The sequence below is a fragment of the Lineus longissimus genome, chromosome 13 (assembly GCF_910592395.1).
Source record: "Lineus longissimus chromosome 13, tnLinLong1.2, whole genome shotgun sequence".
NCBI lineage: Eukaryota > Metazoa > Nemertea > Pilidiophora > Heteronemertea > Lineidae > Lineus > Lineus longissimus.
Genome location: NC_088320.1, coordinates 5,473,812 through 5,492,420, shown reverse-complemented (window position 1 = coordinate 5,492,420; position 18,609 = coordinate 5,473,812). Strand labels below are relative to the sequence as shown.

At 41.7% G+C, this 18,609-nt stretch overlaps 1 protein-coding gene across 1 annotated transcript in view; it reads right to left on the bottom strand.

Annotated features, from left to right (window-relative positions):
- The window catches only part of LOC135497655 (uncharacterized), a 38,520-nt gene that overhangs the window by 17,311 nt on the left and 2,600 nt on the right, over nt 1-18,609 (bottom strand). The window contains exons 2-8 of the mRNA XM_064787486.1: nt 16,850-16,984; nt 5,388-5,824; nt 3,678-5,204; nt 3,317-3,401; nt 1,825-1,959; nt 1,090-1,270; nt 471-714 (exon numbers count right to left, since the gene is read on the bottom strand). Of these exons, the coding sequence (XP_064643556.1) occupies nt 471-714; nt 1,090-1,270; nt 1,825-1,959; nt 3,317-3,401; nt 3,678-5,204; nt 5,388-5,824; nt 16,850-16,984 (2,744 nt within the window). The remainder of the gene's footprint in view (nt 1-470; nt 715-1,089; nt 1,271-1,824; nt 1,960-3,316; nt 3,402-3,677; nt 5,205-5,387; nt 5,825-16,849; nt 16,985-18,609) is intronic.

The window sequence follows — 18,609 nt, the reverse complement described above, 5'->3', positions numbered from 1 at the left end:
AGAGGCCAAGTCGGCAAAAACACGAACGCATTCAGTAACTTATTTATTTTATCAATAGATTCTTCAAAAATCAATAATAATCAGCAAATGCTTTGTCGGTTAGAAAATTCATCAATTTGATTAGAAAATTTTGAAAATCTGCCGCACGTGCAAAAACACACAATTTCACTTGGGTATTTTCATCTTCAATCAGATAAATAACCTGGTTTCTTACACCACTGACTTGTTTTTGAATTTGACGAAATACACATCTTAACCAGTGTATTTAGCAATTTCAAATTGAAACCATTATTTACACATCTTACAAAATACACAAGCGAATTTGTATATTCTTATATTCAAAATCCATCACACACAATTTTTTGCTTAATTTGTATTCAACTGGCAAGCTTGCATTGGTCAATCAAAATAACATTGTTTCAAAAAAGCAGATGCGATGATTACAAGAAAAATTTCACGAGATCATTTACTTTTTTTCGAGATTATTATTACTGTCTTCCCGCCTTGTGAAGCTTGTGAGATCATTCCCGCCTGACTCCACTGACTGCCTCTCCTCCTTGGCTAGTTCTTGTTCCAGCTCCCTGATGGCGCTCTGCACAACTTGGTCCGTTGGCCTATCCTTGCTGCTCATTTGAAGGGCACACCACATTGCTGTGCGGGCCTGTCGGGTGTGCGTCGTCAGCTCACTAATGCTGGCAGCGAGAGCGAGGACATCTGAAACAGAACAGATGATATCAATGGAGTCAAGCAAAACAAGCCTTTCACTGACACTGCGAGAGCCATTCTTGGCCAGCATCGCCCAGTTCCAAGCAGTGACAGTAGCTTGCACCTGTGAGGACATGTGTAACGACGTGTTATCATGCACATCGTCCGGAGCGATAGGGATAATCAAAATCAAACCTGCAACACCTTCTCATGCAGCAGCATCTTCTCAATCCTCTTTTTGAAAACAGAACGATATCAGGATCCTGATTCTGTAGCCACTACAGCTACTGCTGCAGTGCTAGAGAGAGTGCCAAAGCCTTGCTTGCAATTGCATAACTGAAAAGTTGGAAAAAGAAAGAAGCTAAAAATGATCTATACCTGTACCTTTCTCTTCCTGGTAACGAGGACCACCATTCCTATGACGATTCGTAGCATTTACGATCTCCTCCTTTCGGCGTGCCTGTACCTTCCTGATCCCCTCGATCCATCGTTCCATTGCTGAGTGAATATTTGAATGGAGTGGTTCGTCGCGAAGTCGTTCCATCTTGTTGATAAGAGTTATCACCTGAAAATAGCACGTTTTACACTGTCACTTTTGGTTTACTTGATTTTGACTTACGTTCTCTAGCTTTTACCCTCGGTTTATTAGTTGCATCACAAAGGTTTCTTACTAGGTTCAGTTATGGCCAATTGATTTAGTCTTCAGTTCGGGTGTCGGCCCACAGAAAATACAACACAACAGTCCATGGAATGTTTTGAAAGTGCAAATTACTGGTGCAAGGTTGAAAACAAAGAGGCCAACTGCCTTCAATCCAATTCCGAACTTTCAGAGGTATTCTGCTCTGTGCTTTCCTTTATAACCTCAATGAAGAATGAACTAAAGTTGACTCTGTCTAAATCTTGAGCGTCAAGATGATTCTGTCTTAGAACTATCACAGGTCTCCAAAGGTTTGAAATCAGGGAACATTGGCCTCAGATCTGTCTCCGACATGAGGATATAGAGAGAGATGTGGGAGTCCCTATCTGTGATAATCTTTAGTCTTTACCCGTCCCTCAGCAAAGGCCCAAACGTTTTTAGAACCTTTCGATGCCTGCATCACCGCCAGAAAGGCTACTTACCCTGGCATGCTCCCGAAGCGAATCGACCACCAATCTGTCAACTCGAGAAGGATTTGATGGTAGCCGCGGGATCACAATATTGTTGGCACTTGAGATCTTCTTCCCTGGGTTCTGGCGTGCAAGCTCTGCTTCAGTCTGCAAGAAAATATATGTTCAGCCCAACATTGGCCATGGGATGCCGACTCAGGTCAATTATATGCAGAAAGATGAGGATCTTTAGATGGTACGTGTACTTTAGCAGAAGTACCACCACCAGTTACTTTTCACCTATTCAAACCTGCCCTGTTGGCCAGAAGCTGGGCTCAGGTGGACCAGTAGTGTCAAAATGACTGCTGGGATAGAAGGTACCTTGATTCTAGGACAAGGTTGATTAATTTTAGGCTTGATGCTGCTATACTTGATGAACTTGAGTCCAGGGCGAGTTTGTGCAGCCGTCTCAGACAGCTGTCAAGGGCCAAGGTAATCAAAAACTCAAGCAGTGGCTCATACACCAGTGCCCTACAATTGGATCAAGTCATATCATTCATTACTTGCAAAAAGAATCGCATATTTCTTATACACCCTGTCTAGCCACAACAAAGTGTGGATAGTTGACAGGTAAGAGGCGTGTCTCAGCTCAGGCCCATGCACGAACTAGACGAAGGTGAAGAAATGAGGTCTTAGACCTGCAGTTTAGACTAGAGTTTCCATTTAATATTTTAGACAAGTGGCTGTAGTGTAAGAAGGCAAGGGAGGTTCCCGATAATCAAAGGGTTTTGGATTAGGCCTCCAACCAACTTGTCATGATACCGGAAAGTAAAAGTACATGCCACTGAATTATTCTGCCTGGACAGATGAGAATTCTTATCAGTCCCCCTGGTTATGCCTGGGGAAAATTAACCTACTTTCCTTTGTACAAGTTTTAAATTACTACCAGAGTATATTTAATGAGTCTCTACCAAAGTCTTTCAAGTCAATCAAGAAACATGTTTTAAGGAACACATGCTCTTGCTGAGTAAGAAAATGAAGTTGGGGACAAGGACTTATCAGTTATTTTATGCAGCAATTAATGTAAGCCTTGTAGAATTATCCATTAGGAGGTATCTCTGCATTGTTTCCTTTACTTAAACCATTCTAGGGCATTGACTGTGTAGTCCTGCACCAAACTGGCCTAGTTTTTTGGGGTAAATTACCAGCTTGATTAAAAGAAGGAAGTTGATTGAGCTCAGGAGTTATATCTTCACATGAGCTGGCGCCTCACTACAAGATACCAATGTGACAGACCTCAAGAGCATCGCTCACTTATCTTTACTAAATCTGTACCATCGGAAGTGTTCATCAAGACCTTTGCATTGAATGCCAGAATGGTCATGGTATCAACAGAAAGAACTTAACTAGAGCTTTCCAATGTCAATGGCAATAGCTTCTTTCCAAAGTTTTTGGTTACAACTTATATGACCCACATCTCGCAACAGGGTCAGGGTCAGCATCAGTCATCAAAGGAGTAACCCACCTTCTTCCTTTCCTTCTCCAAGTTCTTGAACTGGTCATAACATTCTTCAAGTCGTGAGTGAAGTTCGTTGGATGGCCCAGTTCGCCTGAAAAACAACACCATTCTTGAAAACTGCTCTACTGCAGAGTCCAGTAGAACCCCTCTATGAAAGACACAATGGGGCTGACAACTGCTCTCCTTAATAGGAAGATGCATCCTGATTACAAAGATCAAATTGTATAGAAATGACACATTTGGGTCCTGGGACCAAAATTACTGTTCCTTATGGAGAGGATGTTCTGCTATAATAACAGAGGTGCCAAGAAAGCAAGGAGCTATATTGATACTCTTTGGGACAGTATTGATAACAATATAAACTCACCTCGGAGGCCTAAACCCTGGAAAGTAAGGGTGCATACCAGCGAAGAAGTGAGGAGGTGGGATGTCGTAAACCATTTCATTCGGTCCAAAGAATGCAGGAAATCTTCCGTACGGATCCATGCCTAATGCAGCGTAGTATTCCAACGCCTCCTGGCTCATCCCAGGTGGCACCCCCGGCATGTGAGGTTGGGGCATGTACGGATACTTCTCCTGGATTTGTCGCATTAGATGAGGCGGGATTGGCATTGGTCCAACACCAGAGAAATCTGGGAACTGCATATTATCCTCTCGTTGTTGCGGGCGTCGCATGTTATCTTTCATGAAGGGCGAGTTCCGATCCATGAATTGCTCCGGGATTGGGTAATTATGTGGCATGAGACGTTCATGTTGCATATGATCACCACCAGGTGGTGTGCCTATCTGTCCTTGATGCATGTTCATGTTATTCGGCGAGTGCTGCTGCTTCATCTCATGAGATTGTGACAGCATTTGTTTGTAATTTCCGGATCCCTGAATCGGGCGGGGGACTCCCTGCATTGTGTTGCCCTTAGAGTTTGGTGACCCGCCGAGTGACCCTGTACTTCCCTGAAGATTTCGCCGTTCCAATTGCATTAGGGGCGAGTCATTGCTGCTATGAGGAGACTGTGAAAACTTCGGACCACGGACATTACGGAAGGGGAACCTTGCATTTGGAATTGACATACCCGTACTCTCGAAACTAGACGAAACGCTGCCGCCTGTATCCGACATGGAATTGGGCGTACTTGGATTCGACCACGAAGGCAAGGACTGGCTACCGTAGTTACTCGGCGTCTGGGTCTGTATCCTGATTGGCTGCATCACACCGTAACCCTTGGAATGTGATTGGCTATCGCGCTCTAGCGACGACGTAATCGACGAGTCAACGCCTTGGTTCCTGATTGGTCGGAATGACTTCTCACTTTTTCCTTGGAACTGTGATCCCGGCATCAATTGGGATTGCATCTGTTGCTGACCTGACTGCTGATTATTCTGACTCATGAACTTATTCTGTGGAAACCCAGAGCGGCTGTTCCACGCCTCCTGAGGCGGAGTCGAAAACTTCTCCACGGAGCGCTGATTCTGAGAAAAATTCTGATTTCCCTGTGGCAGCATCTGATTCTGATTAAACCGATTCGTGCCAGCATCACCTTGTGCCTTGATATCCTCCAAACTAAATTCGCCAAAGAAAGACGATGGCGACGCGCTCGACGCCTTCTCTCCATCCTGTGGGAAAGTCTTACTGAACACAAAGCTGGAATCGGACGTCAAAGTTGGCTGAAGGAGATTTGAGAATCTCGAGTTTTGGAAAGAAGATGACGACGTAGGGTCAGGCGAAGGGCGGTCTGGTAATGACTGAATACTGTCACCGACACTCGGTTCCCAGTAGCTCGAGTCTTGAGACTTGTAACCCTGGTCCAGGCTGTTGTACAGAGAGTTGCGATCTGATTTTGGCGTGCTCTCAACTTGACCAGCGGTGGACCAAACACTTGGGATAAAACTTGGAGATCTGGAAATACAGAACAAGAAAGACCACAGTGACAGTGTTTACTTCTCAAGGCTGTGAATGGTGAGGATCCTGAAGTCTTATCAATAGAGTGATATGATAGGAAGCAGACCTCTCTTGGCACCCAAACGCATGCAAAAATGCTCACAAACAGAGCTTCTGCGGTGTGCAAATATTGATACTTACTCGTCAAGAGGAAACAGATCTGAGTTGTTCGAATGAGAAATTGTAGAATCCTGGTTGCGATCCGTCGTGAAATTACTGAAACCATTCGGAAAGTTGGAAGATGACGAAAACGTCTGTTCATCATCCACGTCGAGAATCTTGGACACGATATCGTCAAACACACGATTGAAAGTCGCACTCGATGTGCTATTCCCCAATGCAAACGAATCGCTGTTCCCGCTTTTATCAAGTCCATGAGGATCGTTTATGTTTGGTGTGTCAGAGGCCGACGGAAAGCCGAGTTTTTCACCCGGGGGCATGTAGGACCACGGTAGGAATCCTTGCGATGCTGAAGTACCCTGTGTCCGGCTGACATCCGAACCAGCTGCTGTGTTGTTGCTATTGAGGTGCGTCATTTGGAAGGCATCTTGTAACTGGTCTACAGTAGAGTTTAGAGTCTGCAAAGACAAAAGATGGCGGAAGTGACAATTTGAGGATAATAAATGTAACTTCGATTTGTCTACAGAGTAGCCACCAAGAAAAACCAACCCTTGCTCATGTTTCTGCATGGTCACGGTGTTTCATGGTCATTAGCAAAAACGTGGTTCAACAGGTCTTTACTATTCTTCGTCATACTGGTAATCTCATCACGTTACTAGATATAATTGATTTTCTTTAGTAGTCTATCTTTTATCGAATTGGGTTAACTAATGAACTTTCAAATAGAAATCTATTATTATATCTTTTAACTGCTGAAGACAATGTAGCTCGCCTCACCGGTAAATTCTGTTATCTAACTTTTTAGGTGAGAAAAGCTCTATAATTATTAAAAATACTGCTGTTATCATTGTAATAATATCCACCAATTCTCTTGCACTCTTAAGTAATTTCTGTATTATTTGATTACTTTTATTACTTATTGCTCTCTTTACTTCTGACTCTCTATCTACACTGCACTTCTGTTTATTATATTTTCGTCCCATGCAAAATGTAAATTTTATACGGATTCAGTAAACTTTTGTAATTTGTAATTTATCTCATGAAGATGATTTGTTTTCTTCTATGTGATATCTTATTCAAATGTTAGTCGTGGTAATGATGCTACATAATAATACTACTACATTTATAGCAGCAGTTCAGTGTTTCACATGTTCTTCGACATAGTACCCCAGCTGAAGTATGCCTGTACATTCCGGTTCAAGGTCAACTTCCTTGGAAGTATCACAGGTGGTTGTGACTGCAAGCTTCACACCTCGACCCTTGGGAAACAAGAGGTAAGTGACGTAAGAAATGTTTGTGTGCCGCGGTGAAAGTTTTGATTATCAAACCTGGAATATTACATCTCTCACACTAATGACTATATCAATCACCTTCTTTCTCGATGATGTTTTCCCAGTTCCACAAAGTGCACAATTGCACGAAATAAATATCAATATTAAAACTACAGGACAACCTAGTCAACAAACTTTACATAACGTAATTCCCTAGCTTATAATACCATGCAAAGAATCAAATATTTCGTAGCACATGGAGTTTTCCCAGGCCAAAGGTTAATAACCAACTGATAACTTATTGCTGGTAAAGGAAGGACTGAGTGGCTGTGATCGATCCTTAAAGTATACGGGGAAAATGTCATCATCATCAACGATAACATTCGATTTTCTTATATCTAGCTCCGACATAGTCATATCATATGTTACCCCTCTCGTTACAAGCGTTTGTTGTATACCGCTAAAATATGGTTGGCCTGGACGCCAGTTGAGTTTATTGGCCTGGCTTAGTGACTCGGTCTTCGGCCCGAGGTCGAGTCCAACACAATCTACTCATGTTTCTCTGCTTGGTCATATTGGTGAGATCCACCTCCCCAAGAGCGCATGTTATAAAGGTTAAGTGACTTGCCTGTAAAAATCACAAACGATGTGTTTCCAAATTTTGAACAAAGTAAAGTCCGACACCCCTTTTGACCAAAGCGCCCTTTAAATTATCATGAGAGAGGTGATCCAAACTCAATCATATCATGTAGATTGGATAGAACCAACGGGTTAATAACGCCTTCAGGTAAGTCATATCAAGTACAAGGAAGTAGAGTAAGATGAAGGACTTCCTCCTTATATGGATTCACAGGAAATGAATATCTCGTCCACTTTGTCAATATGGATGCGATTCCTGTCTCAAATTTCCATATTCCATAATGAAAAGTGATGATCTGCAATCATGACTGTGAATGCGAGTGATGATGTTTGCCGGCATTCATTGGTTGAGAATGCAAAGAGTCCAAATCTAGGGCTGGGCTTTAAGTAATTTCAGTTGGCTACCAAGCCCTCGTTGTAGACTGTCCAGCGCCAACTGTGCTGGGAGATCTCAGCAATTTAAAAGATGCCCTCATAAATGTAAGTATATAATAAATGTAATCTAAGCATTTCAGGTGTGGCTTTTACTGTAACGGTAACAACATTCCTGTGTTAGCGATGACTCTACTGAATAAAAATCTTCCAAAATGGTCAGGTCGTTTTGCGTTTTCTATCAAATTCATATCATGGATTGGATGTCAAGCATATTTGGCCAAGAAAAGTTAGACATGAGCACTGAGGATTGGAATAGCCTCTAGCTCATTACTCATTTTCTAACATTCAACGCAAAATAAAATCTTTGCAGATAAATTTAGCCACCAAGATCAAAAGATATTCGATAAAAAGATAGCTATATACACAGGTGGTGTGGGGGTGAATGCTCCGGTGCACTTTAAGGATTGATCAAGTTGCATACCTGGGAAATTGCCTTCGGGCTGTGCAGTTTTTGTGTTATGACAACTTTGTGACATTTCTGGCTCAGGCACGGACTTTTAAATAGTTTGTTGAGGATGGCCCGTCTGTTTAGACGCCGGAGCAGTGCAAATGGAAACAAGGGTATTACATCATCTTCTTCCGAACTCGGTCTGTTGGTGAAGGTCTATAAATGTAGAGACGCTTGTAAAAAACCCGAAGATGGTCTGCATTGATCACTGGAACCCACCACCAGTTCCAGCATGCAATTCTCATAAATCTGACCACTAATGGAAGAAATTTCGAGCCGGCTCTACCTCGCAGGCATTCGTCGGTCTTTTGAACCTTGGTAATGAGCAGTTGTGGAACTGAAGCCCACGAGGCATTGTGACAACGCTTTGGCAGTTAGTCATATGATTATGAGAATCGTATTGGCCAATAGTCCTACCACTGCATGCCTCTCCTCAAGGTTTCCGTTGCGATTCGTTTTTGAGGGTACGTTAGGGGGTAAAAGAAATTTGTTGCTTCTTTTACATAATTTCTTTAAATGCGTAAAAATCATCTGGTATTGGTAAACACACTTCTCGGTACGTATCTCTACCCTCTGAGTGTACGTATTACTGTGCACATATGTGAGTGTACATAAACAAACCCAACGTACTCTATCCTCTATAGCAGAGACACTGCCCTACTAAATAATTTTATCTCTTCAGAGACTCGCAGCAAAATGAAATGCTATGTTATTCCAACATTTTTATTGGGTAAATGAAGGCAGAATTCTATCCTTGAAGTTTGCCTGCACCACTTTAGCTCCTCATGTGTGGTATTTCACCTTTGATAAAGCCCGGGTAGTTAGCATTCTGAAATTGCCATCGAGAAGGCATTCCTCATCATCGATAGAAATCAGCTGGTCAGGTGATTCCCATCAGGAGTAATGCCAGTCATGTACCTGCGTCGACAGGTCATTCAGAGTAATTCTTATGATTACTGGCAAATTCAATCCATATTGATTGAAGAGTTCAACCACTGCAATCTAACTAAGTGTCGGAGCCTTTTCCAGGACGCTTTTCTACATAATAACAGAGAAACAATGGAATGCAACTCTCTGTTAATTATCAAGTTCAAAGTGATGAAATTCATCAGGGCTGTTTTAAATGTTTTTCTTTCGCAATCACCGGCAGCTGTCTCGTGATATGAGACATCTTCAGCTCGACTTTTCAAATTGCCCATTAAAACCTCACTCCTCATTGCAACATGAAAGATTAATCTTGCAAAATCCGGGTAAAATTTCACACTCAGTCAATGCGGATTCTGTGTGCATAAATGCAGTTTTCTGTACAAAAGATACAGCTTAGGTGCAACAGAGTCTGAATAGGTTTCTTCCAAAGTTTCTGTGGAACGGTACTAATGTCCTGTCTACCGTGCAAAATACAGGTTATTTCAGCATCTTTGAACTGCAATCTGTGAGAATTTTTGATGGAAACTAATCTGATGCACCGCCAGAGAGTGATTTTTATAATAAGACAAATGATGATGTTTTAAAACTTCTGTGTTTTGAATTATTGACTATTGAACCACGCAGGTTTATTTATAGTTTATGACATTAAAGGAGCACACAGGCTTTAAAACCCCTTCTTAATAAAGCAGAGAACTTTTAACCACGCTTTTTCATTTTAAAACCAAAATCAAACACCCCCCCGTCAAGAGAAAATTCTCAATTCCAAAAAGATCAAAGCGATTCTACCTCCTTAGCCATCATTCCAGCTGTCAACTCATCTAGATCCAACCAGACAGACGCACATTTGAACATGTCGATGACGTCCTTTATACTTGGCGATATTGCAATAACTTGCCATCAGCTGAGGAAGTCGATTCAACAACGCAAAGCCGCCCCGCAGCCATCTTACCCCATTACGCTCATCGTTCCTTGCCTGGCGATCAGCTGATTGTTGCGACGGCATCACTCGCGGCAGCCGTACGTCCGTATCTCGACTAATAATGCACATTTGATAGCTATCTGGTGAAGTCGGCGCAGATATTGATTTCAGTCTTGGGTGCCAGGAGGAATAGCGGTGAAAAGATTGGCGGCAACCTATCAGCAGTTACTTTCGAAGAAAATTGCTAAAACGCAGTTCGATTTAAAAAAATTAGAGACCTGAATGTCTTAGGAGTCCCACTACCTTCAGTAACAATTACTCCACAGGGCAAGTGCTGATCTCACATTAAAACCATTGGTTTCCTAATATGCAGAATATGTTTCATGAAAGAGCAAGAAAGTTTTTTAAGTTGTGCTTGTTAATAACGAACTGGCATACACTATACAGTCACCAAAACACCATCTTATGACTGATAGTGATAAGCTCATCAGAATATTTGAACTAACTGAGGATCAACCTTTGATAAATACCTGTCTCGCCCATGGAAACAGATGAAGTCCTCGCCAGGAATAATAGATTTGCATACACACAACTTCAGACTTCACGGTCTAGTGCATTTCATCTCGCACTCATGATACAAGCACGTCACTCGGATACATCAAACATCGATCCATTTTTCTACACCATATGATCATCACTACTTACTGAGTAGATTCATATCGCCGAGCTTGCAAGTGGATGGTAGCAGAGATGACAACCGTTTCCCCACATGAATTAATAAAGGGTCATGAACTGTTAATGCATCATTTAAAAAAAGATTAGCTGCTCATTTTTGAGTTAGCAGGGATGGTATGGTCTAGTGGAGGAGCATGAGCCATTTGTTCTGTTTGGCCAAATGTTGGGGGTTCAAGTCCACTATGGACCGACCAACATGAGACCTTGGGAATGTCACCAAGCAACCATTTTCACGCCACATGAATACAAATAAACTTGGGTGGCATAGCCTAACCCCCTGTTCAAAAATTGTGGGAAAGGTGTAAGCTTCGAAGCTGGTGTTTATTATAATTAACTCCACCAAAGACAGAATGTCTGCGCTACAAAAGTTACTACAGAGGCAGGTCAGTGAATAGGCCTACGTCTAAAAACAAACGTCCACGCCATGCTCTATAGGCAATCCCTCCGGATGATACTGTCGGAATTTAATTTGGAAATAATGGTAAATCTTCAGAAGACATTTGCGACCAATATTCGCTTCAAAGTCGAATGAGAGCGATGCAAGGGTAATTCATTGTTTCGAATGAATGGAAAGGTCAGTTACATCTGTTGCTGTCTTTGCTGACGTCATACCTTCGTGTCGATGAATTTCTTGGAGAAAATCAATATTTCGACTCAATTCTAACTTGGTGTCAGTAAAAAATGTGCGAGGAGATGGAATGGGTAGGTTTACCGGTTTTTGAGAGTGAATTACTATCAATATCACATACATGTAATATCCATTGCCTGTAGCATGGTGTTCAGAACATCGACACTTGTCAATACTAAGACATCCCAGGAATGATTTCAACACACTCTCTTTCCACGAGACCACAGCGAGTGGAATATGAAATAATTCCAGCGGATGCATATTTGATGGGTCTTTACACTTCAAGAAAGTCTGAGCAAACGAAAAAAAACAATTTTCTTGATCATGAGCTCGGCCTGGGAGGACGAACCAGTGACCATACCGTGATATGATGCTAACTGCTATCCCCCTTGGATGGCAAGCCAGACACCTCAACCAGTAACTGCCACGCTTCAATTACACTGTGAAGGCAACTTGTACTTGTAGTCTAGTGCAACTAATGTGTTTTGATGTTTTGTCCCTGGGCTCAGCCCCAGATATCGAACCTGTGTCTAATGCAAGGTTGTTCGGTCTGATCCATAATATTACCAGTAGTAATGATCCGAACAAACTCTGTTTTGTTGTTGTGTTGCCAGTTGATCTTCATGTTCTAATAGTATCGAGTTTACTATGGATCAATAAGCTACTACTGTTAGGCTATAGATTTTAGGAGGATATTTGCCAATGGTCGTTTTTTGCCATAATGTACGTATACACCCACTTACACAGATTTAGCCTTAAACTACAACATGCAAAATTAAAATTGAATTGCCTAATAAACTACAAGCACAGACACTGCATTAAACCACTGCACAAATGTTCAGGTTGAATAAACACAAAACATTGAGAACCACCCAGTAGTAAACAGGTAACCGAAACTCAAATTGATGAAGGTTTGACCTGTAAAGACAATTCTCACAAGCCATTAACAGGTGCAATTTTCTTCCCTAATATGACACCATTGTGCATTGGAAGCGAACGGACCGAACTCCAATGACAGCAACTCGATGAAGTCGCACCATGCAAGGGAAAACGAAAGAAAGACCAACTCCATCCCGCATCTTAGGAGCAATCACAATGTTTGTGATGAGTTGTGATTAGAAGTCAAGTCTATTCAATGATTCCCATTAGCAAGTTGTATTGGGTATTGATCCCGTGAGAGAACGGATCGGAATATGAAATCATTCACACGAATAAAGGAAGACACAGCAGCAGTTGTAAAGACCAATCTGATCTGAAGTATCAAGCCTCAAGGGTTATCATCACTTTGACTAGGAACTACAATAAAACGTAAATGGACGTCACCGTCACCATACTGACACTTACTGATCTGTTTGATTCAAAATTGAAGTCTCCTCACTGGTCATTGAAAGTCCTTGTCTCTCTTCATTCGACCCTGGACTATCATCGTCATCGATTTCTTGACTGCTGATGCTTCCCTGCTTGTGATTTAGCATCCAGGTAGCCTCATCTACTAACATTATTGACCAACCCATAATCTAGACAACGGTATTGAACATGAACAATGTACCATATGGTTTGGGGGGATGACTATCTCCGATGTCTAAATGACTCTAAGCAACGAGTTTAGAAACCGATACAACGTAGCCTGTCTAACTGTTACTTCTAGTGCAATTTCTAGTTGCTTTAAACGAGTTGTGCCATGCAATATGTTGGCACCATTGTGGCGTCTCGTTCTGCCTGATCAGCTGATTGACTGATTCTGCAAGCCGTGTACGTCAGTAAATCTAGACAGGCATAACCGGGAAAATCAGACCTGCAATGAATACGAGTTAGAATCCGGTAAACATGAACGTTTTTCAAATTTTCAATCATGGTAAGAAGTTATACATCACTAGAACAAATGTCTTAAGCAACACCTAAGATTATGAATGAAAGAAGGTGTGTTTCACGCCAAGGTTACAAAAATGCAGCATTGCCTGGTTGGCCGTGTTTCCTATCCACGATCAATGTCATCAGATTGTCAGCTGGGGGCAAACCATTCCAGAAAAAAGAACACCAGCCTTCCTTTCTGGCAAACTTTCCTGAAATCTGAAGTTGCCACTAATCACTGTAATTATTTCAATATCTTTTTGTTGAATTGCAACCCCTGGGTATTTTAAAGGTGATAATTGAATCAATTTTCAAATTCTGCTTCTCAAGTGATAATGCCTTGGCTCGTCTTGCAATGGGTTCCCTTTTTAATTTCAAAATTTCTGTCTTTGGTCAATCACCAACTTTAGAAATTCACGACTAGGACATTTTTATTGTCAATATTCCATATTTTTAACACAGCCTCGATTTAGATAATTGCCCCGAGGCAGGGATTATCTCTCTTGATATCATATGCCAGAATGGCAAAATCATTGTATGGATTTGGGACATCATGCCAGCCTTGAGTCTGGTCGAGTGTGTCACACTTTTGCGTTTTTAACCGAAATTGTGTCATGACACTGACCATTGACAGGTTTAACCCCTTCCCCCTTCATTACCGACCTGCCACCCCCAGTTTACATGTAGGTCAAACCAAAACGCAATCTTCCAACCAGCCTTAGACAATCCATGAGGGTTAACTCGACTGCAATCCAGTGGAACCAACTGTTGAGTGCTGAAAATCGTTTGGATACCGTGCTGGCTCCCCTTGCCAGCTGATGTGATTTCCCCACACGGGAAATCAATATCTACATTCACGAGTTTTACACACCACCATCATGCAATCAGGGATGTAACAGCTAGTAGTGCCAGATAGATCCACTTGATACAGATTTCGCGGATTCAGGAAAGTTCCTAATCCTTGTATTTGCCCATTCGCGTCTGAGGATCCTGTGCCAAAGACCAAAGAGAAGAGGAAGTGATTCCCGGGGCCCTGGCGGGAGTCTGTTCTTGTCATTATAGACTGGTGTAATAGATAGTTCTGCTCCCATCACCCACATTAATCAATAATTCATTGTAATGCCAGCAAACCTCAAGAGGATTTTGGTTCCTCGGTAAATGTTTGCAGCCGAAAGTAGCTTGTTTTCAAAAGACTCGGAATCCGGTTATCGGCACACTCAATTATGCTGAAGTGTTAGTCAAATACGAGGTCCGGGTTCTGTAATTTTTTTACTGACATTGTCAAGTCAATAATATCACTGCCTTATATCAAGTGCCTAACACGGTAAAACATCTGTGCCACTGCTTGTTGCTTGCACTAAAGCAAACAGAGCTCCTCAGATTTGCTCTGGATAATTATCGTACGTTGGACACCGAAACAACTGTCATAACAAGTTTTTTGCCCTGGACTTGTAGGAAGTCTGTTCTTTCACCATATCAGTGTCATAAACTTTTAAAGAAAGTTTTTTTCGATCCACAACGAAAATGTGAGACACCGTTATTTAAAACAACCATCAGCAGACAGTAAAACCCATCCTTTTCTTCCCATCACAGCTTGGTCACGTTGTCAGCTCAGCCAAACAGCGATTAGCCTTGACAAGATTAATACACCCACTTGCACTGCAGCATTCACACAAATCACCCTCACTGCACCTCACAAGAAGAATTATTATCAGTTGTGGCTTCCAATCCATCAATAAGGCCCAGCACTGTCCATGTCAGTGAAAGAGGATTATAGCTGATCATCAAGGGATTTTATGGTTCAATATCTCGACATGATCAATTGGTAATAAAATTCACCAAAACGATCAATCGTTGGTTTGACTATCAAGTAGTCAATTGGATGGAGATTAAAATCATTTTCACAAGCCTTGAGGTAGATCCATGCCCTTGTCTTCAGAGGCAGGGAATATTCGTACATGTTAAATCAGTGAAGCAGTGTCAAGTAAATTGTATTCAGCTGCAGAAGGGGCAGGGGTCACATGAACAAATGTATCTTTCCAGGCCACACTTACAGATCTGGAGGTTTGAGATTGGTGCATGTATCCATACTCGGCAAATGATCAGCCTTCCGTATTTAAACAACGTCATGTATTAGTACACAAGACTGAAGAGAGTTCAACCTAAGATTTGTATAAAACAATACCCCTTGCATGAATTCATACATGTATGCAGCCTTGTCTAGACAGGGGATAGCCTTCATTGGCCTACATAAAATGTGAATATTATGGTGCAAGCATTGTAGGCCTATCCAATATGTCCCGAGGGATTCATGTCTTCCACTGATAGTAAACGGATATTTTCTCATACAGATACCATGCACAGTCGCACCAATCTGTCCCTATTCCTGGACTCTTTTTGAGACAGCGTGCGGAAGGGTTGGGTGTCCACTTCGAATGGATTCCACTGGATAATCCCCTAAAGCAGCCCAAAGTCATCCAGACAATTGAATTTACATGTATCTATGGTTGATACGATCATTTCTACGAAGCAACTGCCAGCTGTGATGGTCTGAAGGATTCTGGATATCCATTAGTTTTGCGATTTCAATCATGAATTCATACCAACATCTAGTGAACTGGGGAGGCATGTTTGAATGTTGATAGTACAAAATGTACTTTGTATAAACCTGCATGGTGGAGTTCATTTAACCTGCACATAATTCTTTCGTGTCACACAATGTACTTCCTTGTTTGTGTAAACACAGCTTGGGCAGGGGATTCCGTCTCACTTTACATGCTGTAGCCTGTACTGATGTAGAGTAGACAACATTGGTCAATGAACAATTCGATGATGAAGATCTGAGAGAGAACAATATTCAAAGGAAAAGAACAAGATTTTTGAAAGTTATTTTTATATTGTCATGACAGTTGGAACAGCATTTTCAAATCAAAGACAAAGGATTGCTTAGATAAAATGTTTTTATTAGATTTATTACAAAATATATTACAAAACCTGAAACTGAAATTTGATAAACAAGGCAATGTATTGTGAAATATGGACAGCGGAAAGATGTACATGTACACAGTTGTGAACACTGAGGCAGAGGCTAGCCTTTTACATGAAAGCAAGAACTAAATAAAGATATGGTATTGTATGTAGAGGCAAGGCTGATTTTGAAGACAATTTGATCTCGAAGTCCTATAGCATGTATAGGCAAATTTGCCATAAAAAATGTGAAATTTTTGTGAAAGGCTGAACTTGCAGAACTTCGCAGATAATCCGATAATGAAGACCAAGAGACCAAGTTGCCATATATTTAATAAAATTTGGCCGATTGCAAAAATGTCAAACTCCGCAAGACGCCCTCAGCTTTGATCACAGCAACATGTAAGGATCTTTAAACTGTCAACTGCACACTTCCGAGAACTGGCAATCGCAGATCAAAGCAAAGCATTAGTTTATATTTTATAAACAGGTTTGCCAGGCTGCTTAAACTTATTTAGTAAAAACAGTTTTAAAAGTTAAGTTACATGTACATGTACCTTTAGCAAAAACCTGATAGCTGCTTAGCTGCTCAGCTGCTCTGCCCCCCTGAAGCCCTGAAGGAAGTATCACTGAAATGGTTGATTTTTAGGAAGCATGACTTACCTGGCCATTCCTTAAGTTTAATTTACTTGTGGGTTTCCCAGAGAACGATGTATCCTCGGCATCAAGGATGCCTGGTCCGAAGTTTCCGTACTCGCCTGGCAAGAAAGGCTTAGCTCCAAGGTTGAATTTAAACTGCTGAAAAGACAGGATTAAAGGCGGCAATGAGGGAGAGATACTTATTTCAAGGGAGAATTTGTTTTAAATGCCCCGCAAACAAGGGATTTTTGATGCTTGAAGTACAATAATCACTCCATTTTAGCATGCCGGTGCAGTAGTCCTGTCCAATTGCAACTTGACCTGCTAGCCTCTACCTCCTTTCAGAATCTATCAATTGCTTCTTTACGAGAAAAAAATGTGGTGCTGGAAAGTGTCATCACAGACTTGCATCACGACAAAACCACTGACAGCTGATTCTCCCACAGGGCGTCATGCAGTAATCGAGAAAAGCGATTTTATATCGACCACGCCAAGGCGAGAAACGCTACTGTCTTTCATCCCTAGAAATAATCAACAGTGACAAATGCAGATTATACTGAGATGGGAGTAAGAGGACATAACGCTCGATTTGTCTGGAGACCTCGGCGCACATGAAAGGAGAATTAGACTAGTGTTCTTCTTATACTGAAGGTGGCACTGCAATGAGGTTGAAGTATATTGATACAATCGGACGATAGCATGACTTTCATGTTTTGCCGATGCGATGGATGAAATCTTGCGATTTATACACGATTCTCCTTTGCCAAGGTGCCACACTAGATTGTGACTCTACTTACCATGGATTTCTTCAGCACTTTCCCCTTATTCCTACTATTTCTTTTGGATGAAATCAAGAGGGTGTGGACTGTCACACCCTCCCCCTCAAAAAGTGCTCACTGCCTTTTTTCAGAACAGCTACAATTACATGAACTGCATGTCGATGCCCCACTGCCGGATTAGAATATAGCCACTACGTGTACATTTGTAGCACCCCCTTCCCCAAATGATTTCAAGACCAGTGTGATATGATCAATCAATAGCTTCCTTCCTTATTTGAATGGTATATGTCTCCGATTACTTCCTGGTTGAGTATACACACACTACTGCACTTTGTCAACAGACACAGTGTGATAGACGCCTATGTCTTGCCTCGACCACACATACACGATAATGAATCCTATTGCTACATAATACACAGCTTCATTCAAGCCATGGTCTGCACTTTTTATTCACGTTCTTCTGCAACAAGCATTCTACCGCCTTCTTCAAATTCAAATCCATCGGCATCACAAACTTTGTATACACCACATTTGGTTTCCATTATGGCCATCAGCATCTCTCCGAGTAGATTCTAATTCAAGGGTTTTCAATCAAAATCCGAGCATCATTCTTCAAATGTCAACAAGCGAATAAAATGTCATTGTGCCACCAGGCAACATGATCGATATTGATACCTAGTATTAAGAGTTTTATTATACGTGGTAGTAAATATTATACCACCTACAGAAAACTGAAAAGGACAAACACAAAGTCATGCAATAGCAGGCTCGCAGGGGCGTTGGTTGCTGCGATACTACTAGGATCAGCTGCCTACAGAACTTGTGACATCACGCAATCAAACGTAACATGCATGAGCGGATATGATCCAATAACTCACAATGACGATGTAAGTATAAAGGTAAGGTACAATTAGCCCCTGAATAGCTATGATGAAGCAGTATGTCAATAACGTTTTTTACCCCAAGCTGTTGGGGGGGGGGGGGAGGGCAGCATCCTGGCACCCC